General features: G+C 44.4%; 1 protein-coding gene across 1 annotated transcript in view; it reads left to right on the top strand.

Moving 5' to 3' along the window:
• The first annotated feature begins 1,986 nt into the window (after positions 1 to 1,986).
• Positions 1,987 to 25,483, top strand: part of PolQ (DNA polymerase theta) — a 292,782-nt gene continuing 269,285 nt past the window's right edge. The window contains exons 1-4 of the mRNA XM_050182268.3: positions 1,987 to 2,348; positions 5,411 to 5,502; positions 16,181 to 16,366; positions 20,289 to 20,404. Of these exons, the coding sequence (XP_050038225.1) occupies positions 2,251 to 2,348; positions 5,411 to 5,502; positions 16,181 to 16,366; positions 20,289 to 20,404 (492 nt within the window). The 5' untranslated portion in view covers positions 1,987 to 2,250. The remainder of the gene's footprint in view (positions 2,349 to 5,410; positions 5,503 to 16,180; positions 16,367 to 20,288; positions 20,405 to 25,483) is intronic.

Genomic DNA, 25,483 nt, shown 5'->3' on the forward strand with positions numbered 1-25,483 from the left:
CCGCAACATCTTGTGGGATATATTCTGGAAGGCTTGGACCACGATTGTCTACAGCTTTTGAGAGAGATTTACCTACAAAGTACTCTTTGCGTTGAATGGGAAGGGATGAGGAGCGACGAGAAAGTAGATATCAACAAGGGACTGAGGCAGGGGTGCCCTTTATCCCCACTAGCTTCTGTTTACGGTGTACATGGTGAGGAGGGAACGGGTGCTACATGGAAGTATTATCGGATTGAATCTCTCATACAAACAGGCGGGCACCGTAGTAGATCAGCCAGTTCCAGGTTTGTTTTATGCGGACGACATTGTGTTGCTAGCTAACCAGCAAAGTGATGTGCAGCGTCTGGCTAATATCTCTGGAGAGGAAGGCGAGAATTCAGGTCTGAAATTTGGCGCTAATAAATCAGGTGTTATATGCTAGTCAATGAAGACAGTGGCCAACAGTGTCAATACAGGGCCATGATATACTCGCGTGAAAGGATATAAATACCTTGGTATACCTATAAACAAAGGCAATAGATATATGGAAACACAGGAACAAAACAATAACAGTAAAGGGGAAGAGAAATGCGGCCATAATGAAACACACAGAGCGCTATGGGAATACAATAGGTACGAGATGCTGCGGGGTGTGTGGAAAGGTGTAATGGTTCCAAGACTTGCATTTGAAAATGCGGTCGTTTCCTTGAAGACAGGGGTGCAGTCAGGGCTCGATGGCAACCAATGGTCAGTGGCACGCCTCGCATTGGGCGCTCATGGGAAGACCGCAAATGAAGCTGTGCATGGTGATGTGGTCTGGGCAAGTTTAGAAGTGAGGGAAGCTCACAGTAAAATTTATTATGAAGAATGACTGAGGAGTATGGAAGAAAGTTAATGGGCTGGTGGAGTGTTCAGTTGTTTATTTTGCACAGCTAGAAAGAACACTGGTTCGCAATGGAGGAAAGGAATTAGGAAGCTTACCAGCAATTGTAGTATGCGACATGCACAGTGAGCAACATGGCAACAAAGAACGTCAAACGGAAAATGAGAGAGGCTGAGATAATCTGACGGGTGGCGGCAATGGAAAAGTAACTATTTAAGAAAAAAAAAAAAACGAAATCATATGAAACAAACAATTTATGATACACTCAAAGGGAAGCTCATTACTTTTCGAAGCGAGATCAGGATGCCTTAGAACACGCACTTATAAAGTGAGATACAACAAAGAAGAAGATCGAAGCATGTGCTTGCTGCGGTAAAGCTTGGGAAACGATGGAGCATGTTTTATCAGAATGTGAAGATATCTGCCCAGCGTTCGATTTAGGCACCTCTGATCCCCTTGAAGCCCTTGGGTTCAGCGAGAGCAGGGGGAAAGTAGACATGTCCGCACTAGAGATTAGTAAGAGACAATTGGAAGATTGGTGGAAGAAAAGTAGCTAGGGAGACGACAAACAGAGGCGTACAAAAACAGTTCCCAGTAGGGGTTCAGAAAGCTTGGTGATGGGAATTCTTCGTGTTATTTCTTTCTTTATAACATAGGTAGGACATTAGACAACATAATAATAAGAGCTTTGTGGTGCAACCCTCTGCCCGTTCCAAAGGTTCCCTTTGGAACGGATGTTTTGGATGCTCATAGCATCCATCCAGCTTGCCGCAAAGTTACCTGTTAAATATGTTCAAAAACCCCGCGCTCATCTGCGAGAAAGAAAAAGATGGCTAGAGTAGTATTGTGATCATTACTGACAGATTTTGTCAATTTGCGTATAAAATTTATAGAAGAAATCTACAAATACAGTACCTTTATCCCCTCTCATAATGACGAGTGCTTAATTTTGCACATCTATATGCGCACTTGCGGGGGTCAAAGACATTACGCGCCACCCACCACCAAACTACAAGGATGTTGTTCGTGCTATCTATACACACAAATATACAGCCCAAGGCAACCAATAGTTCGCCAGTTTTCCCGCCAGGGTTGATCCATTTGATTCAGCAACCTACCATGAACCGACTCGTTCCTTCGGTCGTTCGATGGGTTCGGCTGTCGAAAGTTGTGGCAGGTTGTGGTTTGAGGTTGAAGTGGGCAGTGGATTTTAGAATGCTGTAGGTTTTGAGCGCTGTCTTTATGCCCTTAGCAGTGCTAACCCAACTTTTTAAGTGTTCTCATTCGCATAGTGGTGACAAAATCGAAATGGCGGTAAATGTTTTCGTTCGCATCTTCCCAAAGGCGGTAAAAGAACCGCAGTGACAAACTCTGTAAAGTGCCTGCCAATGAAGCCACTGCACACATCATGGAAGCAACGCAAGTCGACCACCCGTGCTGCCGTGTCGACACCACCTCGAAAGACTTCAGCATCTCAGATCAAAACGTACGTGAAGGCATGGGGCGTAGTTGCTAGTAGCTTTTCGTCGAGCATTGGCCAAGGTTCTGACTGTGTTGCAGAAGTGGCGGAGCGCATTTTTTGACGTGGGGTGCTTTTTTCGTCGCGACGATAGATTTTTTTTGTACAGCTACTGCTGGACGAGAGCACATGTGACCGGCGAGCGGAGGCCTCTGGAGAGCATAGCGCATGACTCCTACGTATAGCATATGTAGCCGCTGTGCGGATCGACATGCAGAAGGTGTTGTTAGATGTTCTAATTGTAGCATTGAGTGGAGTGTAACAAGTCGGAGGGACACATGGGTCGGAAAACAAGCGAGAAACGCTGTTGATTCTGAAAGTAGAGCTAAGCACTTCTCACTTTCCGGTGGACCGCGGTAGGAATTCGGCGTTACCACTTTGCCCGTCGATTTCTACCAGCTTCGATTATATATGCCTTTAAAAAGAGAGTTAAATTGAGCATGAATGCATGTTTGTAATTTACTTTTCGAAAAATAACGCGTCTGAAGGCGAGGTGAGTTCCCACAAACTTTTTAGCTTGTAACTTAGCTCGCATTTCGAACCACACTAAGAATTGAGAGATTTTATGTCCGTCCTTTGGTAGCAAATGGACACTCACCTGTTCACCGTTTAGTATCCCTGCTGTTTCATTTCCTTCTATTCTGCGAAACCTGCTGTATACAACTTTACAACAATGCAACAGTGTGCAGTGCACTCAGCGAGCATCTGCGGACACGAATCACGAATAAAATCTGATAATCTAATGGCAGTGTTGTAATTTCTACAAGATTGGAAAGTGAAAGGACCCACTCAAAAATGTTTTATTAGTACTTGCAAACAAATATGCAGCCTTAGAACAGCTAGATGTAGATGACATAGAAATAATGAATGAAATCGTAAATAGGCTGGCTTCAGAAGCAGGAATTGAAGAGGCAACGCACCAAGACAACCAGTAGGTAAGCTCTCCCAAGCAACGAAGGACCTAACAATAAAACGACAAAGAATGAAACAGTCCAACTCAAGAGATCAGATAGAATTGGCGGAATTGTCAAAACTGATCAACAAGGAGAAAATAAAGGATATTCGATATTATAATGTAAGAAAGACTGGTGAAGCAGTAACAAATGGATGCAGCATGGAATCAGAAGAAAACGTGGCACAGGACAAGCCAAAATGTATGCACTGAAAGATAAGTAGGGCAATATCATAAGCAATTTCGAACATATATTGAAAGCAGCAGAAGAATTCTATACTGACCTGCACAATACCAAGAGCAGCCAGAATACCTCCATTGAAAGTCTTAGTGAACAGGTTGCAGAGGTTCCTTCTGCTGGGACTCCCCTTCTCTTTCGTGGGTCTATCAAAGCTCGAGAGGGGCATTGTGATTGTTTAACAGTTGGCACACTGTCATACTGATTTGCCGATTTCGCACATCATGGCTTACAATCATGTTTGCAATTCTCAGTATTGTGAATGCATTTGCCCAAAATAATCATAGAGTCCTGTTAAGTTTTTGGCTTTCACATATACATAATCATAATTGCTCATTGTCTTCATCTGCCTCGTGTTCAGCTAGTCTTAAAGGTTGACTGTATAAAGCCATCCTTCTTCTAACAGGCATTGGAAGTAGGACAATGTTTGAACCTCTAAATATTTACGAATAGCAGTATACACAATTTCAATATCTGGAGTTCGGCTTACACTAAAAGAGGTAAGTACAAAGAAACTAGTAGCCCTTTTTAGTACAGTTCGGACCTTGTCTAATTATTGTGCTATAAGTAAATGCACAAAAAATGTACATTACGAGAATTCTTTTCCTTCAATTGTATTCATTTCATATCATCTGTTGTGCTGATTTTATAATGACACCACAGCTTTGTGTGAACCAATGACAATAAACAAAATAGTTGGAAAACATTGTTACATCTGGCCCCTGATGCCTGTTCACATTTCATAGTTCTGCTGATGCAGTTAAATCACACTGATGTGCATTTTTGGTGAATACTATGTGGCTAAGTGCATAAAAGAAAATAAAGGTAAAAGAGTTGGTTTATTCGGCGGAGCACTTTCTAAATTGCACTCGGTTCACTCAGTCTTGAGATGATGTTCATTGTGCTAAATTTAGAAGTTAAATATTTCATAGACATTTAATTCCTATGCATATGTTGCACTTAAAGTAAGCAATACCTGTGATAAGAAGCAGATGTTCAATGTTCCCTTGCATGCCTGCCAACTCATTAGAATTATTTGTAAAGTTTAAAATTCTGAGCTCAATTCTACTATTTTACAAATGTTACATCAAGTTTTACAAAATATAAATTCTGTTTGTGAAAACATTTTTAAGCTGTTAAAGGATGAAGTGGTGTAAGAAATAGTGATCGTATCGATATCGCGCTCTTATAGGCAGTGCACGATGCCTATGCCTTCAGGTACTTATTTCAAACAAGTTTATTCAGACAAGTTCCTGAAGTAGACGAAATTGACAACAGTAAAGCCACTGAAAAAGTCACTGTGATCTAAAAACAATGTGTTGCTTGTCACTCTCAACTGTTTCAAGCTTGCTGCTGCTATGTCTCAAGTTAAATCATTGTTGGTGAAGTGTGTATGTCTCCTACAAAAGGTGGGTGTGCTCGGAGCACACTTAAATGTGTGTTAACCCTGCGCCCCCCGCCCCCTTTTTCGTGTCTGCAGGATTTTTAAGAATTTCAAAGTTCACAGATTGGCAGGGATGTGTTTCTCGTAATGGAGTGAACTGCACTTGTGTTGAAAAACCTGTGCTCAACCAAAAGTAAAGGTCTTTGTACTAGTTGATCATTTCACAAAATAAGCAGCATCAGGATCAACAGCTTCTCTGTTTTCTGTTCCCTTTGATTACCCCTACCTCCTTCCTTTTTTGCTCTTTCTGAGCTGCGCTACAAGCCTAGAACAGTCATGACATACCAACTCGCCCAAACTGCCACGCTTTTGAGCTTCTCTAGAGTATTTGCTGGAGCACAAAAGGCAAGAACAAGTAAACAGTTGCCTGACGCTGTTATGTCTCAACTGTGCAGGCGCCTGCGCAAGCATGCCACATCAACACCCTGTCGGGCAGCACCCCTCGAGTCTGGCCTGTCGCCTATCACACATGCATTATCATCTGCAGGTTGGTGCACAAGCTTCTGTGCCTGTTTGCTTGTATTGTATGTTGCATGTTTAAGAAGAACATGTTGCTGGGATAGTTGTTGCATGGAAGCAAATTGCTAGCTTTAATTTCCAGTGAGGCTAACTTAGCAGGACTCTTTGAGGAACTATCAGGCATTGCTTACAATATCAGTGGCCTTAGTGAGGTTAGAAGAACTGGTGAGGCTTATACATTGCTCACTAACGGCCACATCCTCAGCTGTAGAGGTCTCCCAGATAGGAGGTTATACGGGGTAGGATTCCTAATACATAAGGACATAGCAGCCAACATAGTCGAATTCTACAGCATTAACGAGAGGGTAGCTGTAGTTGTAATAAAACTTAAGAGGTATAGATTAAAGGTGGTACAAGTCTATGCTCCGACCTCCAGTTATTCCTCCAGTTATTCCGACCTCTGCCCTCTGTTCACTTCGTGCTCAGTAGATCAGTTTTATGAAGATGTGGAATTAGCCATGAGAGAAGTGTAATCTCAATATAATGTAGTAATGGGCGAATTCACTACAAAAGTGCGGAAAAAGCATTTTGGTGAACAAGCAATTGGCAACTATGGTGTTGGTTCTAGAAACACTAGAGGAGAGATGATGGTAGAATTCGCAGAAAGGAATAAGCTACGAATAATGACACCTTCTTCCAAAAGCATAGCAACAAGAAGTGGAACTGGAAAAGCCCTAATGGTGAAACAAGGAATGAAATCGATTTCATACTTTCTGCGGATCTCAGCATAATGCAGGATGTAGAAGTGCTAGGTAGGGTAAAGGGCAGCGATCATAGTCTAGGATTCACCTGAATTTGAAGAGAGAAACTGTAAAATTGGTCAAGAAGAAACAGGCCGACCTAGATGCACCAAGGATAAAAGAGGACCAATTCAGGCTGGTATTTGCAAACAAATATACAGTCCTAGAACAGCGAGATGTAGGTGACATAGAGGTAATTAATGAAACCGTAACTAGGCTGGCTTCAGAAGCAGCAATAGAAGTGGGAGCTCTCCCAAGCAACGAAGGACCTAACAATAAAACGACAAAGAATGAAACAGTCCAAGTCAGGAGATCAGATAGAATTTGCGGAATTGTCAAAACTGATCCACAAGGAGAAAATAAAGGATATTTGAAATTATAACTTAAGAAAGACTGAGGAAACAGTAATAAATAGAAGCAGCATGGAATCGATGAGAAGAAAACTTGGCATAGGACAAGCCAAGACTTATGCACTGAAAAATAAGCAGGGTAATATTATCAGCAATTTCGAAGGTATATTAAAAGCAGAGGAAGAATTCTATACTGACCTGTACAATACCCAGAGCAGCCACGATACCTCCATTCTAAGTAGTAATGAACATGTTACAGAGGCTTTCTCTATAACTTGCGATAAAGTTAGAAAGGCCTTAGAAGACATGAGACGAGGAAAGGCGGCAGCAGAAGATGGAATAACAGCTTATTTAATTAAATATGGAGGAAACGTCATGCTTGAAAAGCTTATGGACCTTTATACAAAATGTCTCATGACTTCAAAGGTTCCAGAGAATTTAAATAATGCGAGCAGTATACTAATCCATAAAAACGGAGATGTTAAAGAATTGAAAAATTATAGGCCCATTAGCTTACTTCTAGTATTGTATGAAATATTCACCAAGATAATTTCCAATAGAATAAAGGCAACACTTCAGTCAACCAAGGGAACAGGCTGGCTTCAGGAAGGGATACTGTACAAATACTGTACAATGGATCACATCCATGTAATCAATCAGGTAATCGCGAAATCTGCAGAATACAGTCAGCCACTCTACATGGCTTTCATAGATTACGAAAAGCCATTTAATTCAGTAGAGATGCCAGCAGTCATAGAGGCATTACGTAATGGAGTAGAAGACGGTTAAGTCAATATCTTGGAAAATATCTACAAAGATTCCACAGCTACCTTAATTCTACACAAGAAAAGTAGGGAGATACTTATAAAGAAAGGTGTCAGACAAGGAGACACAATCTCTCCAATGTTGTTCACTTCGTGCTTGGAAGAAGTATTTAAACTATTAAATTGGGACGGCTTAGAAGTAAGGATGAACGGCGAATATCTTGGCAACCTTCGGTTTGCAGGTGACATTGTCCTGTTCAACAACACTGTGGATGAGTTACAACATATGATTGAGGACCTTAACAGAGAGAGTGTAAGAGTGGGGTTCAAGATTAATATGCAGAAAACAAAGGTAATGATCAATAGCCTGGCAAGGGAACAAGAGTTCAGGATCGCCATTCAGCCTCTAGAGTCTGCAAACGAATATGTTTACCTAGATCAATTACTAACAGGGGACCCTGATCATGAGAAGGAAATTTGCAGAAGAATAAAATTGGGTTGGCACGCATACGGCAGACATACTCAGATCCTTCCTGGAAGCTCCCCATTATCAATAAAAAGAAAGGTTATCAATCAGTGCACTCTACCGGTGGTAACATATGGGGCAGAAACTTGGAGACTGACGAAGAAGCTTGAAACAAGTTAAAGACAAAGAGCAATGGAACGAAGAATGATAGGTCTAATGTTAAGAGACAGTAAGAGAGAGCGGTGGGGATCAGAGAGCAAACGGGCATAGCGGATATGGAGCTAGGCAGGTCATGTAATGCGTAGGTTAGATAACCGGTGGACCATTAGGGTTGCAGAATGGGTGCCAAGAGAAAGGAAACGCAGTCAAGGATGGAAAAGGCTAGGTGAGGTGATGAAATTAAGAAATTTGCAGGTGAAAGTTGGAATCGGTTGGCGCAGCTCAGGGGTAATTGAAGATCAGAGGGAGAGGCCTTCATCCTGCCGTGAACTTAAACGTAGATTGATGATATTGATGATTATGGCGTGAAACGGATGACCACAAACCAAGAGACGCATACAGTAACGGAACAGGTGCTGTCTAACAACTTCTCATTCAAAACTGAGAGAAAAAACATGCAAATGTGCTCGCAAGCGCGTTATGCCGACAATTTTATCATTATCGTTTATGGCTAGTTCCACATGCATAACCGACATATTACTGCATTTCACTCCTGTGCTGTGATACCGATAGTATTAACACTTTTTCCTCGTCTATTTCTCTTTTTCTCTGTAATGCACTGTTGATACTGTCACATTTTTTTTCTTCATGTTTTCTGTAGTAGCTTTATTGCCAGTTTCATTTATGGTGCTGTTCAAGTCATTACGTTATCATTGCTACCACCGCCGATTATCATCATCAGCCTCTTTTAAGCCCATTTCCGAACAAAGGCCTCTCCCAAAGATGTTGAATTTCTGTTGTCCTGAATCTTCCACCACTTAATTATTTGCAACCTCTTCGCTTCACTCAGCGCCCTTCTTGTTTCTCTGAGAGACCACTGGTTGTTGGTGGCACTCATACGGTAAAGCTTTATTTGTTCGTCTTAAATTCACAAGAATACTTTAAACCTGCCTTTCATCCCTTAATCATGTTGCTGTCTTTTTCTTTCTCTTGTTTTTTAACGCTGTGATCTAATGTATTTTTAGCTCAAGTAGAAGAGGAACACAAATGGTTAAACCATCAACATTTTTATGCAATGGGTTCAGAGTTCAAAGCATTTCACTGACAATATCATGCAGACAGTGTTTCTCTTTTTGATTGTGACCGTACACCGTATTGTCCCTGTTATTGATTTGTAGCTTGGCACAAGAAGCACTTACTGTATCCAAAAATTTCTTGATGTTGTTGCGGATTCTGTAGTGAAGAGTGTGGTCTAATCAGATTGTGTGCACGATGCTAATGCTGTTGTACATTCTCGAATGTAAGTGAGCATGAGCGATTATCCTGGAACGTACTGTGAAACATATATACACAGCGGATGCACTTGCAAAAATTGTCCGTATTTTATTTCCTGGCATTGACGTCATATAATACCCCTGTCACATGGCAAATCAAATGTCTTTTCCAACGAATGACATTTGTTGAGGTTAATATCATTATCGCCACACGCTGTCACATGGTGAAAACTAATGTTATTTGAAAGTGATGACAAAGATGATAGTAAAAACAAAAGAGACAAAAATAGCATCAAACCCACTTTTGTCAAGTAATTATTTTCCATTAAGCTGAATTCTATTGCAATATGCGATCCTTCATTTCACACCATGCTTTTGGATCACTAACTTGTCAACACGGCCAACCAAGTCGAGTCAAGCCAGGCTGAAGGTCAGGCAAGCTACTTGGCGGAAAGCACAATCGGCGCGTCCGCTACCTCTGCTGAAGAAGAACAAGAACGGCAGGCGCACGTCACTGCCGTTCTGATGTGCATGCGGGCTCCTAATATTCACATCGTCGGCGCCTGCCATAAAAAAACCCGCATGCATATATTTCAAGTCAATTGAAGTGCCGTGGCCGATGTTCCAGTGAACAAACACGACTGTCACAGCCGAAGCAAAAGACGGCCATCTAATCACTGGCTTGAGAGTAGCATTCTGTAATTATGCACTGTGATGCACTTAAGTGTCATTAAAGTAATGATTAGGCAATGCAATCGACAGTACAATATTTATCTTTTGTTTAACAACAAAAGAGTATGTACTGCTTGCGAAGCTGACTGGTAGGCTCTTGGTGCCAAGGGTACACATTTAGTTTCAAAACGAATGTGAATGAGTTTGGTGAACTCATTTGTTTGGAAATGTCATTTTCAACGAATGTCATTACGTTTTGCTGTGTGACAGTAAACAAGTTTCCTTATGAGTGAATGTCATTCATGGTAATGACATTAGATTTGTCGTGTGACAGGGGTATAAGGGGCCATCACTAATCAAGACATACCAGTATTGATTCAATTCGTTGGTGAAAATCTGGTGGAACGTTGAGATGAGAAAATAAGTGCTGAACTCCCAGGATTGTCTGTCTGCACGGGGTGCCTTTCTGGCAAATTCAGGTTCTTAATGTTTAGTTGCCTATTGCAGCTTGTCATTAAAGTAAGTGGTTACATGTAATTGGTTACTGAAAAAAGGTAATTAAATTACAGTGAGCATTACTTACAGGAACGGAGTAAGTCTAAAAGCAGTGAAGAAGGAACTAGGAATAGGCAAGAATCAGATGTATGCGTCAAGAGACAAAGCCGGCAATATCATTACTAATATGGATGAGATAGTTGAAGTGGCTGAGAGTTCTATAGAGATTTGTACAGTACCAGTGGCACCCACGACGATAATGGAAGAGAGAATAGTCTAGAGGAATTTGAAATCCCACAAGTAATGCCAGAAGAAGTAAAGAAAGTCTTGGGAGCTATGCAAAGGGGGAACGCAGCTGGGGAGGATCAGGTAACAGCAGATTTGTTGAAGGATGGTGGGCAGATTGTTCTAGAAAAACTGGCCACCCTCTGTATGCAATGCCTCATGACTTCGAGCGTACCGGAATCTTGGAAGAACGCTAATGCTACTTCATAAGAACGCTACTTCATAAGAAAGGGGACGCCAAAGACATGAAAAATTATGGACCGATCAGCTTACTGTCCGTTGCCTACAAAGTATTTACTAAGGCAATCGCAAATAGAATCAGGAACACGTTGGACTTCTGTCAACCAAAGGACCAGGCAGGATTCCGTAAAGGCTACTTAACAAGGCAGGATTCCGTAAAGGCTACTCAACAATACACCATATTCACACTATCACTCAGGTGATAGAGAAATGTGCGAAATATAATCAACCCTTATATATAGCTTTCATTGATTACGAGAAAGCGTTTGATTCAGTCGAAACCTCAGTAGTCGTGGAGGCATTACGGAATCAGGGTTTAGACGAGCTGTATGTAAAGATACTGAAAGATATCAATAGCGGCTCCACAGCCACCGTAGTCCTCCATAAAGAAAGCAACAAAATCCCGATAAAGAAAGGCGTCAGGCAGGGAGATACGATCTCTCCAATGCTATTCACAGCGTGTTTACAGGAGGTATTCAGAGACCTGGATTGGGAAGAATTGGGGATAAAAGTTAATGGAGAATACCTTAGTAAAAGTTAATGGAGAATACCTTAGTAACTTGCGATTTGCTGATGGTATTGTCTTGCTTAGTAACTGAGGGGACCAATTGTAATGCATACTCACTGACCTGGAGAGGCAAAGCAGAAGGGTGGGTCTAAAAATTAATCTGCAGAAAACTAAAGTAATGTTTAACAGTCTCGGAAGAGAACAGCAGTTTACGATAGGTCGCAAGGCACTGGAAGTGGTAAGGGAATACATCTACTTAGGGCAGGTAGTGACTGCGGATCCGGATCATGAGACTGAAATAATCAGAAGAATAAGAATGGGCTGGGGTGCTTTTGGCAGGCATTGTCAAATCATGAACAGCAGCTTGCCATTGTCCCGCAAGAGAAAATTGTATAATAGCTGTGTCTTACCGGTACTCACGTTACGGGGCAGAAACCTGGAGGCTTACGAAAAGGGTTCTATTAAATTGAGGACGACGCAACAGGCTATGGAAAGAAGAATGATGGGTAAATAACGTTAAGGCATAAGAAAAGAGCAGATTGGGTGAGGGAACAAACGCGAGTTAATTGCATCTTAGTTGAAATCAAGAAAAAGAAATGGACATGGGCAGGACATGTAATGAGGAGGGAGGATAACCTATGGCCATTAAGGGTTACGGACTGGATTCCAAGGGAAGGGAAGCGTAGCAGGGGACGGCAGAAAGTTAGGTGGGCGGATGAGATTAATACCTGTGTCACACGGGCACATTTGGAAGGCCTTCCAGTCGACGGCCTTCGAAACGGCACAACTCTATCGACTCAAAGGAGTTGTCGCGCTGCTACACGGCACTTTTGAAAGGCCGTTGAGTGGTTCAGGCGTTTCTCGCAAAATTGTGTGGCGCTGCGGATCTTTATTTTCATTTTCATGTCACGAAAGATTAAACAACATTAAAAATACTTAAAAGCACTATAATTTCTTTTATGTTGGTTTATGCATTTAAAAAAATTGTTCATACATTGCCATACATATATGTTTAGTTTTTAAGTTCTTGAGTAGCGAAACCAAAAGTATCTAGTAGCGATGTAGCGAAACTGCGACAACGTTTACGTCGCTGTTGTAGAGAGTACGTGCAGTTCGCACATATCAAGTGGTAAAAATACTTTATTGAATAATTAATAACACTCATATATAGCATTTTAGAGCATTTTGGTTTGATTTATTCTTTCTAACCGTGCGTACGAGCCCACTGTGAACAAGAGGGCATGTTCGCGCTGTTTCCGTTTCCGTTGCTCAAAGGCCATCGAGATTTCGATAGAATTGTAAGGTGCTCTGTTGACTCGATAGACTATTGACTCGGCGGCCTTCAAAACCGCCCGTGTAGCAGCTCAAACTTGACCTTTGAGTCAACTGACTATCAGTTGGAAGGCCTTCCAAACGTCCGTGTGACACGGGTATAAGAAGTTTGCAGGGACAACATGGCCACAATTAGTACATGACTGGGGTAATTGGAGAAGTATGGGAGAGGCCTTTGCCCTGCAGTGGGTGTAACCAGGCTGCTGCTGCTGCTGCTGATGATGATGATGAGCATTATGAGTAAATAAAGTGATCATTAAGTTACAAAACTAAGAATAAAATTAATGGATTACCAGTAATTATTTACTATAATCTTTTACGTACAAGTTTGATAATGAGACTGTTCTGTCATGGGACTCTTTGGTGATAGTAACAGTAGTGTGTGCCTGGCCACTGATATATCAGAAAGGAGTGCATTGTCATTGGCGTGTTAACGTGTGGCACTTTTCTTAGTTTTTGAGGTTACGCCAATGTTTTAATTTGGCATACATTGTTCATTTGCAAAGCCTGAACAAACCATGCCCGCGTGTATTTTATGCACTCTTCTGAATTCTCCTGGCATATGACAGACTGGGAACTTCAATTAGCAAGGTTGTGCTCTTTATCATCACACACTACATGAAATGAGTGACATCAAGCAGGTTTTTGCTCAATGTGGTGTTTGCTCAAAAGGTGTTTGCTCAAGGTTTCAAAGTACTTGTACCAATCTCCTCTTTTCAAATGTATTGGAAGCTCTTGGGCTGTTGAAAGCCATAAAACCACACAGTGCTTCAAGAGCTGCAGTCTCCATTCCAAGGATGCGAAGCTCTTTTTCACAACAAGCTTGTTAAGCTGCAAACTGCTCCTTGAGGCATTCATTTCTGGCTTGTCTTACAGCAGCGCACTTCCTGCGCTCAATAGCCCACTGCTGCTCCATCCCGGCTCTCAACTCCGGCTTTTGCAGGCCCATGCTCTCTCCCTTCTTGACAAGCTCTTATAGACCCGCCATGTTTTCTGCCCTTTGCTGCGAGCTTGCGAACGGCCTCACCCAGTCGCGGATGTCGTCTGTTATCCTGTCACGAAGAATTCCATGACCTCATCCTATGGCCCACCGAGTATTCATAGATAAATAAATGTCACCGTCACAAAGCTATGTGACTTCACGTACAGGTTATTTTTAAAATAAAATATAAGCTGACAGAAATAATCAGAAAAGATGAAGCTGTTTGTAAAGCTACCCAGGTAACAAATTATATTCAGGGCACACAGGACTAGACAATAGAATATACACAAGAAAGAGAACTGAAGTGGTCACAGCAGGCTCCCACCTGGATCTAGGTGCACTTGATCAAGCCCCTCCCAATGTCTGTGGTTGGCGAATGGCGTAAGGGCATCAAACCTGGGCTGGGCTGGCGTCTTCCGTGTGTCAGCCAAGTTCAGGTCAGTGAGCCTCAACAGGTCATTTGGCTGCTGCCACCGCACGCCAGGTTCAATATTGTGCTGCCCTCAATGCCAGGAGGCGCTTTAATGTGCACTTTAGGCGCTTATTGCCCTGACTAATTGTGCCCACTTCTCTGGTGAACGATTCCCCTTGTGTACTTTGGACGCTTGCATTAACTTCAGCTCTCTTTCTTGTGTGTTTTTTAATGCGTTAGCATTGTTAGGGTGCTTTATGCACTTTTTGGAGGCTATGTATGTTTGTATCTATGTATCTAACCATTCTCCTGCTTATCTAGGTCACTGGGTAGTGCGCGGTTAATAGTTGTGCATCAGGCTGCTGTTCTGAGGTAGCAGGGTTTGAAACCAACCATCCGACCTACTGGAGTCACTAAATATGTGCCAATGTGTGCATACGTGCCACTCTTCAACTAACCTCTTTCACACTGACATGGGTCACTGTAGATGCGGGACTGGGTAATGCTCATGCTCACCGTCGACAGTCAGTGCGAGATGGGTTCTGCCGCAATTTTTCTTCTTTATTTATCGCCCTGCACAATTTTGCAAGCTCGCTTGGGGGGGGGGGGGGAAAGATCACCTTACTTCAGACTCTTTCGCCCGCATTCAAGATTGCGGGTGAAATGAACCTAAGGAATTATGGACATATTCCTTCTAGCATAGGACTGTAGAATAAATGTCTAATTTCTTACATTCCTGCAGTTTCACATAACTTGAAGAAAGGGGGTGAAAGGGCTGCGTTAAGGTGGTCTTTTCTACCTTAACACAAGTTTACCAGATAAGTTTGTGCAGGTACTTATGTTCATAAAGGGCCTCGTGGGACTGTAAACAGGAACGGAAGCCAATGTGGGGAAATTAATTATGCCTAATTGAAATTAGGAGTAATAAGTGAAATGAAATTCAGTGGATAATTAACTTGCTGCAGGTAGTGATGTAAGTGTTGAAAAAAAAAAAAAGGAAAATTTCGGAAAAAAACTGTTCTTTCTTATTTTTTTTCCATCCAGTATAAAACTTAAAAAAAAAAAAAAGCTTTTCCTCAAAATTCTTCTCTTACAATGCGACTCCTTCTGACATATCTAAATGTTTAGTCAAAAGAAGGGGTTTGGAGTGTGCAAAGCACCTGAATCCATCCACGTGATAGCAACGACTGCTTCAACCCACCCTTGAGCCCCCTCATCTGTCACATACTGCAGATTCCCCCTTCTGCGGCATGTGAAAGAAACTGGTCCGAGTTCGAGAACACGTGCTTGGTGTGCACATTTCCAAACATCAGTTTCCGGAAGGCTTTGTCCGCTGCACAGCGAAGCATTGACATGTCAAGTGGAAATGAATCCGACACAGATTAATACAAATGTTGGTCTTAAGGCTTTGATGTAAAATCAATGCATTGGCGTGAAATCGTGCTAAGATGTTGAACCCGGAAGCTCTGTTGGGACTTTTGTGATGCAATAATGTAACAGTTATATTCTTTTCAGTGTTAGAGAAATAAATGTGTCGGGTTTTTTATAGCTCTGTGTGAAATCGTCCTTTATTTTTTATTTTTCGTATTTTTTCTGAAAATACGTGAAAGAAACCAGTTTCTTTCACGGCCCTCAAAATTTCATGAAATTTTACATCTCTAGCCACAGATAGAAGCCATAGCCACATCCTTTGCACTATGTCTGCAGTGCTTTTCCCTATGCTTTTTCCTATGACTTCTCTGGCATCGTTCTACGTTTCCTATTATCGTGACTGACGAAAAATTGAGCCCCTCAGATTCCCTTACTCTTCTCAATCATAGGAATGCCTGGTACGTTTGTCATGAAATACATGACAGTAACGTGAAGTTATGTTGACATTCAAAGGTTCCCCCCTTTTTGTCCTTGCATTGACGTTACTCCCCGACATCACTTGTTCAAATGGATAAATCTTTCTATAAAAACTGCAGCATCCAGAGAAGCGGAAGGTGAAGACCCCCTGGACCTCGGTCAATGGGGCCTTCCAGCCGAGGTGGTGGCTGGTTATGCCCGCAGGGGCGTCCAGCGCATGTTTCCCTGGCAGCTCAAGTGTTTGCGCACAGGAAATGTGCTTGCTGGTGCTGGAAACCTCGTCTACTCTGCTCCGACAAGTGCTGGTAAAGGCATTCTTGTCACCTTGAGATTCTGAGGACTACTTTTATTAATGCATTAGCATTGTTAGAGTACTTCATGCACTTTCCGGGGACAACTATCTATCTATGTTTGTACCTAACCATTTTCCTGTCTACCTGGGCCACTGGGTAGCCTGTGGTCAAATGGGTAGCACATCGGGCTGCTGTGCTGAGGTAACAGGGTCCAAAGCCAACCATCAGACCTTCTTGGGTCACTAAGTATGTGGCAATCGGTACATATGTGCTGCTATTCAACGAACTTGCTGATGTGGGTCGCTGTAGATGCTAGAGTATAGCAGGAGCCTCTGTTTGAAGGAACTCTGACGCTCACTTGGAGCCCCGGGTATGTGCCTAGTCTATCTGAGCTTGTCTTCAATGAACCTCTTTGATGCCAATCTGGGTCACTGGGTAGGTGCCAGCACGTGTGTGTCGCTCAAGGAATGTATTTGGAGCCAACTTTGATGACTGTGTGATGTGTCATTGGGAAAGATCCCTTAAATTTCTCCTATGCTGCGTGAAATTGAACCCGCGTCACTAGGGTTCCTCGACGGCAGCAGCCCAATGCATTAGCAGGCTGTGCCACAAATGCACTGGGTATGTGTCACTTTTCAATAAATGCCTTTCAGGCCAACGCTTTAGCGAGCTGTGCCAAGAATGCATTGCGTATGTGCCTCTCTCCAATGAACCTGTCGCCAACTTGGGTCACTGAGTATCTGCCAGTGAGTGTGCGGCAAGCATGAGAATAATTTTCAGCGTTTGCAGGCAGCGGTGCACTGCATTCGGACTTCTCAGCAGTGCCACTAGATGCCGCAGCGTGTCCCGAAAGAAATTGCAAAAGAGGAGCCCAGTTGCCACTTGCTGCATCGGTGCAGCATGCACTTTGGGGCTGTGCACAGGCTTTGTGGCAGCAGCGCTAAATAGTGCCGAGTGTTCTTATGGAAGCGCAAAAGAGGAATCCCCCTGCTGTACACGTCTCGTACATTACTTGTCTTGATGGTGGCAATATGTTGTGTCGCTACAGTTGAGCCCGCTTATAACGAACCTGAGTGACACGCGGAATTCGTTTGTTGTATCCAGAAGTTCGTGATATGTGGGCCACACACAAAAATTCACATCAATCAAGACAGAAATTTATTGAGAAAAAAAATCGGTGATCGTTGTCTGGCTCTTCAGAGCACATCCAATGACGGCGGTTTCAAGCTTGATCAAAGCTGCGATGTGTTCGTCACCCAAGGCCTTAAAATACACAAGATTTCTAAGTGCCTCAGCATGGCTCACTGCTGTGGTCGCGCTTACGGGTGCTGGCTCCGATGGATCGCTGTCGTCGTTCGATGCTTCGGCGTCGCTTGATGTCCGCACTTCCCGGATGGCGGTCTCGTTGCAAGACGACTCCGCAACTTCAGCAGCATCGTCTACATCAACAAAATCTTGCCAATCAAGATTGCAGCCGGCCAGGTTAGCGTCGACAACGCGTCGCCACAAGTCGTTGTCAGGCTATCTTTGTTGCGTGTCTTCAATGCCCGTTTCAGGTGCGTCGGCGAAGCCGGCCTTGCGAAAACAATTCCGGATGTATTCAGGTGTCACTTCCATCCACGCCGCTTTGATCACTTCGACCGCCGAGTACAACAAGACATGCAGAGGCACATTGGCAGCGGGACACCACACTGACAACACTAGCATAACCAGCACAACCACAAGCAAGAAAAAGACAGTCGCGCAGTCATGTGAGGCGCAGCGCAGCCGCGTTAGGGGGGGGTGGGACAGAAGAGGGGGTATGAAAGCACGTGATCACGTGCTACGTTAATTGGTGGAAAACTTCGCCGCTGCGCTGACGACGACGATGGCCACTGGGGGTCCCATGGCGAATGAGCTGTCGCTTTCGCGTGTTCACGTGGCTCATGCGTGCTGGGCCGGCATTTTCTTTCTTTTTTTTTTTTCGTTTTCGCGGCGATCTCATCGCCGCTCCTCCCTGCCTCCGGCAAGACGCTGCGGGAAAGCCAATTCTCGAAGCGTGCATAGCACAGGGTCAGCGGCTCTCACCACGTGGAAGTGAGTGAGTTAGAACTTTATTTAGGTCCTGAGGCAAAATCAATCCGGCGGCTCCACCCAGGTCGGGGCCAGGTCGTGGAAAGTGGTCCGCGACACCAAGGCATTCGCTGTAGCCAATTGGCTAGGCTCACGGGCGTTCGTTGTTGCTGAGACCGAGCGCCATAGCCCTAATGTATATTTTGACGGTCACGCCGGACTTGTTCGTGATAAGCGAGTGTTCGTCTTAAGTGGGGCCGTTATAAGTTGACTCGGCTGTACATTGATTCAATGCTAAATGCATTACCGTCTACAGTCATCTTGAGATGGGCTCCACCGTATTTTTTGTATGGCCCATGTTTTGACCAAAGCGTTAGGGAAAGAAACGTGCTTCAGCTGTAGCACAGTGCCTCTCACCATGTTTGGGCTTGGCAAACGTATAAGTGTTTTGCATAGATCATATGCTGATCTCACTGCATGCTCAATATCTGAGCACTGTAGTGCTGACATATTTTTTGCCCCATCTGGCAACGATGGTTCTTTGTGTGAGATTTCAGCACAGTCTGGTAGCACATGGTTTTGAGGCTTCACTATTACAGAAACAGTGTGTTGTCATTGTTTGCTAAGCATCTAGGCTCAAGAGTGATCCTGAACATATGTGAGCCATTCTGATGTTGAAGTAATAAGGAATTTATTAGTAGTAATAATTGCCAATGAAAGCAGTGAGCACAGCTGACTATGTATGATTCCATGTCGTGCTACTGAGTGTCCTTTCTAGAGCATTATCAAATTTTCCAACCAAGAGTGTGGCTATGGCAATTCTGAAATGCTACACACGTTTGACCATTCCATAATGTGGCTCTCAGTGCCACAAGCTATGAAACGTCTGTGATCAGTGCTAAAATAACTTTGCAGCAGTTGGATAAAATCTTATGGGTGCCTTTGCAGCAGTTTCGTTCTCTTTTGCCAAGCTTTCTCTTTTTTTAAGTACATTGAAGAGTGTGAGTAAATCAACTGTCATGCTGGGCTTAATGGCTATAGCTTTCTGCTGTTGATGAGGAGTTCATGTGTCGATTTCTCAGCTGCATCAGCTGCATTCCGACGGACGCGGCAAGCAAAATCGTTTCTATACCACACTCGGGGTTTGCAACATTGTTCCAAAAGCCGGGTGTATTAATGACTGAAAGAATGGTTTACTCAGACTTCATATAACAAATAAACTACAAAAGGGTACAAACATTTCGCCACCTATGCAGGTGGCATCTTCAGTATAGACTGACGCAAATGAAGGGAGGTCCAGTCAAAGGTTTGCGTTTGAGACCATTACAATTGTTGACACATTGCCTTTCTTTCTTTCTTGCAGGCGTTCCAATTTTTTGTTATTGAAAAAAAAAAGACCACAGAAAGCATAGGTAGCTTTAAACACTGTTATCAATTTTCCTGATATCCTTCACAAGTTTTGTAAGTACAGTTAAGTTAAAGTTGGCTAATTAAACTTAATTACATAATTGCATGGAATGAAGCTATCTCATCATTAACATAATCAATGGCCATCAAAATTCAGTGGGCCTATTCCTGTAAAGCCCTTAATTACTTTTTAATTATTGGATACATTTAATTGGGACAACTGGTATTTATCTTGGGTTCTATAATGAAAAGAGCAGAAGAGCAGCACCATCCCTTCTGTGTCTTTCATCCCATCTTTCTACACTGCTTGTGGTCAGTTATCATTCGTGTTGTGATGTTTAGAAAGAATACATTGGGGCTTTCGAGGGAAGCCTTTCCCAATCGGCTCGTATACTGCAGGACAAAGCAGATGAACTGCTTTGAACTGTGCTGGCTGTGTGGGGCTTCAGTGCCTTCCCTTTCTCTTTGCACTCAGGCAAGACGCTGGTGGCCGAAATCTTGATGCTGAAGCGCATCCTCGAAACAAGGACCAAGGCCTTCCTCGTGCTCCCATTCGTGTCGCTCGCCCGTGAGAAGGAGCTAGTGCTGGCCGTAAGTGTTCATCACCCGTTTACTTGAAAGGCTGGATGACCTGTTCAAGTCATTTACGCGACGTATTGCCAGAAATAAGTATCACCACACTGGAACACTTGCTAGACGGAACATGCTCAGGGATGTCCTATCTACCTGAGATTTTCATACTCCATTCTTGGCACTTGTAATGTGTTATATGTATGATCAGCTTTGTTGTTAAACTGTTAAGGCGTCTCACTCCTGTTAAGGCATAATTTTGTTCCAGTACAATAGCTGGTGTTAAAAGTACACCAGGGTTACCCTAACCAATTCCTTTGTCTGCCCACTGTTTTGTATTGTTTGCCTGGTGAGCTGTTGCCAATAGAGGTCTGAGTTTTTTTGTGGCAGCAAGTATATGAACACATGAGGTGCATTTCTGTCGCCGCTGCGAGGTTCCGCATGAAGTCCAAGGGCGATAAACTTGTCGCTGTGTGCTGTGTGTTGTATGTGCGAGTGAAAGCGGGCGAGGGTGAGCCGGCGATGACGGCTCAGTCTCCCGGATGCAAAAGTGGGGAGGAAGTGCGCTGTCTTCCGTTGAGCGCGTGGCTCCGGAGGGAGCGGAGAAAGGGGGGACGCGCTTTACTCTGGTGGCTGCTGCGCAGCTGCTAGCGCGTGCCCGGGCTGCACTATCTTGAAAGCCACCTGCGACGGAGACAAAGTCCGCCACACGCTGTGTCTTCGCGGCTTAGTTCGCATTGGGGGGGATGCGAGACTCAGCACAGAGGTCAAGTGGCTCGCTTCTGCTGCCGCGCTTCCTTAGTCCAGCATTCTGACAGCGAGTTTCCACGGTCGTTGGCTCAGATGTGTTCATGTTTTCTTGTGCATGTGTGACACCATGCTAGTAATTTAGTTAGTATGCCTATGTTTACAAATTTATGTGGCTGATAAAACTACTATCCTTACTTCGTATAGCTGTCCACTAATTACTATTGCAATCGATGCCACGCCTTTTGGGCAGAACTACGACTTTTTTTGCCTTTCTTACCATTCACATATTGCACACCTTAATTTACTGTGGAATAAAGAACTCTGCTTTTGCTTTCCATTTCTGGTCATACACTGCACATTGGTTGTCTGAGGGCAACTAAATATATTAGTGTGCCAAAAGCATGGCCTCGGAGATTATGGTGCACCATACTGCATTAATAAGTGGTGTCCAAAACATTGCGGCCATGATGTATTTTCAGCTTCTGTAATACCTTTTGTTGCCTGCAGTAAGTAAAACCTTGGTAATTCGGATTTCATGGGACCGAAAGAAATGTTCAAATTGACCGAATGTCAATTTATCGAGGGTACCGAGAGAACAATGCCCAAATGCTTAATACACTAACACGTTTTTTTTTTTACCGAATGAGTTGGCAAATCCTGTTTCTATTTTGCACAAGAGCAGTCGGCAAGCTGCAATTCTAGTCTTCTCGTGACTGATTAGTACTCGCAACGGCAAAGACCTTGTGACGTCCTTGTCTTCATCTGAGATGTGCTTTTCACTACCGTGTGCCCATCCCGATCATTTTATTGCCAGTGGGCTGGTCGGCAACAAATCGTCCATCTATCACAATGTAGGTGGCAAATTTGACGCCAGCATGTGGGCTGTGGTATCGCCTATGGATTGCACCGAGTCAAAACGAAACTATTGCTCGCCGCATCTGCTGCGAATGCAAGTGCACTTGCCATCGATGCAATCATGGATGGATGGCGACTACACATTTCTGAAGGCACGCAGCCAACGTGCTCCGAGTCAAAACGAAACTGCTGCTTGCCGCATCAGCTGCCAACGAAACTGTGGTTGTCATCGGTGCTGTGATCGCGAATGCTGACCATGCAGTTCTGAAGGCATGCGCCTAACACACTCGCAGTCAAACCGAAACTACTGCTTGCCTCCACCACCGTAGATGAAAGCACAGTCACAATCGCTGCGATCACGAATGGTTGCTAAGCGGTTCTGAAAGGCACGCAGCCAACATGCGTACAGAGTCGAAAGGAAACGGCCTTTAGGCACTACCACTGCAGGCGGTATTGTGGTCACTATCGGCATGATCACGAATGGCGACTACACAGTTCTCAAGGAATACGCCCAACGTGGTGTAATGTGCACCACCAAATGCAAAGGATAAGGGCTATAAGGACAAATAAACGCGAACCATTCTGGCGTTCCTGTTGTTTTCCGCTGATAAATGGCAATGTGGACTTTGCTGCTTCGTTTTTGGTTGGACGCTAGTGCCGCTTTTGCTCTCTTACGCCGCGCTCCGAGGTTTGTCTGAATGAACTGGTGCGCGGCAAAATACATCCAAATAAACCAAAGTTTGATGTTATTAAATATTCCATACGCCTGCAGGGACCAGAGGACTAGTCCGAATGATCTGATCTTCTGCATTAAGGGGGGTTGAATTTACGAGGTTTTACTATACACAAAGGCATGGCCTTCTAGCTCAGTTTGTCACTTTGAGGGGATCGTCGTTCGGGGTTGTGATTTGGACGCCACGTGTAACAGAATATCGTGCAAGGCTGATGCATGTGCAGAAATTCATCACGGCATTATGTACTTGGAAAGTATTAGTATTTAATAAACACAGAGCAGTGCAATAGGACCCTGGTAATATTGTGATGGGGGGTCAGATAGATAAAAGCGAAGCACGATTTATAAACAGACTACAGTGGAACCCCGTTCATACGTTTTTCACCGGACCGGGAAAAAAAAACGTAACAGCCGGGAAAACGCAACAGTGAGGAAAGCTCCGAAAATGAATGAAAAAAGTGCAGCTTCAACTATAGACAATTTATTTCCACAGAGTGCGCTAAAGACTTAAAAAAGTCTAGAATAGTGGCTTGCCGTCTCTTTCGCTCGCTAGAAATCACCACGTTTCTCAATAGCCTGGAAGGCCGCATTGCTGTCAGCGTCGCTGTGAGGTGCGACGTACCTGCGGAGGAGGTCCAGAGCCGCGACGGCTTCTCCAAAGCTGGGATTTGGCAGCTCCCCGGCATCATGTAGCTCGTGCTCCACGTCGTCACCGCGCCACGGCAATGGACGAAGGAATATCCGCGGGAAATTTTGCCCTCTTTGGCGTAATCATGCTAACGTGCTAACGATTGTTTAGTATTGCTGCGGAGCGCGCGCGTCCGAGCAGCCCGGTTGCGCGCGGCGCGGCGTGGTTTCGTGAGAAATGTAAACAAGAGAGGAGAGCTGGCCCGATAGGCGGAGCAACGCCATGAGCAACAGCAACTTCCGGCTTCATTTTAGCTTCATAAAGAGTGACGTCAGGGCCTCTCCCGAGTTTCCTTCCTCCGTGGGTCGACCCATCCAAAAACCATACGGTGACCGTAATCACAGTGATGATAGTGAGAGCTTTTTTCACGAATGGCCACTTAGTGGCGGCCTCTCGAACTGGCGTGCGGCTTCTTGCAGCCAGTACTATAGCCAAGCCCGGCCAAAACTCGTCAAAAGCCAAAATGGTGGTTGGAGCGCGTTGCCTACTTTAGCCCAGGCGGGTTCGGGGTGCTAAGTTGCGACGTATCATGCGGGAACGTTTTCACGGCTACTACGTAACAGCGGGGTTCCTTATACATTGGATCCTATAGAAGCTATGCCGGGATCGGATGAAAACGACGTAGCAGCTGGGAAAACGCAGCAGTGAGGAACGTAACAGCGGGGTTGTACTGTATATACAGTACAGGGATGGCCAAGATGGCTGAACACGCGCAACGTCCCGGTCATTGTCATCTTCGTCATTAGTCCAAGGAGGTGGCTCCTAGCATCTAAACTTCCCGGTGGGCGGAGCGCCGTCTCGGCTCAGATTAATTGCACAAGGAGGCGTTGGAAAAGTATGGCTTCAACCGGGATGTGTGCACGACATCACAAGAGGACAACGTAGATGGTAAAGAACTGTCCAGTGGCGCGATCTCAGGTAATGTCACTAAATTGCCTTAAAACCTTGTAAGGTCCGGTGTAACGTGACAAAAGTTTTTTGGAATGACTTACACGATGGGATGGAGTCCAGAGAAGTACAAGAGATCCAGGAGAAAAGCAGATGTGTCAGTGGTTGTAATCATAGTGGTCCTTCTGAAACAATTTCAAGTCAGATTCATGAGCGTTCATGAGCGGTCTGACGTGCCAGTTGTGCTCGCATGGCAGCATCGCGGGGCATACTCTGTGCTATGTTGTTTGACAGCAGGAAGTAATGTGTCATAAAGCAATGCTGGGTGGCGGACAAGCAGTAGGTGAAATGGTGAAAAATTGGTGGTGTCATGATGGGATGAGCTGAATGCAAATGTGATGTATGTACATAATGTACATTATGTACATCGCCAACATATTCGTTAACGTGCGGTTCAGCCTCTCAGTGAGCCCGTTGGTTTGTGGGTGGTATGCAGTAGTGAGCTTGTGCTCCACAGAACAGGAACGAAGGAGGCCATCAACAAATTTGGACAAGAAGCAGCGGCCTCGGTCTGTGAGCAGTTGCCTAGGGGTGCCATGATGAAGGACAATGTCATGAAGTAGGAAATCGGTGACAGCAGTGGCGCACCTGGTCGGTAAAGCTTGTGTGATGGCATACCACGTAGCATACTAGTCGGTCGCAGCTACAACCCGCTTGTTCCCTGAAGTAGACGTAGGGAATGGGCCAAGGAGGTCGAGACCAATGCGGTAGAACGGCTCCAAGGGTATGTCAATGGGCTGTAGAAGGCCCGCAGGTAACGCCGAGGGCCATTTATGTCACTGGCAAAGGTCATGCGTAGCAACGTAGCATCGAACAGATCGGTACAGACCAGGTCGGAAAAGCTGACGCTGCACGTGACCGTATGTGTGGGTTACTCGAAGATGGCCAACGGTTGCGCCATCGTGGAGTTCCTTGAGAACAGTAGTACGAAGTTGCTTGAGGAGAACAAGCAGAAGCTCCAGGCTGTCGGGAGTGGTACTACGACAGTAAAGAATATCGTCGGGAAGCTTAAACGGAGCGACGGAGCAATGGGCTGGGCTCACGAGAGTGGAGGCTGCCTATTATAGATCGTAATGTGTCGTCGCTTTTCTGTTGAGTGCAGATGTTGGCCAGATCTGAAATAGCT

This window comes from Dermacentor andersoni, chromosome 7, assembly GCF_023375885.2.
Source record: "Dermacentor andersoni chromosome 7, qqDerAnde1_hic_scaffold, whole genome shotgun sequence".
Taxonomy (NCBI): domain Eukaryota; kingdom Metazoa; phylum Arthropoda; class Arachnida; order Ixodida; family Ixodidae; genus Dermacentor; species Dermacentor andersoni.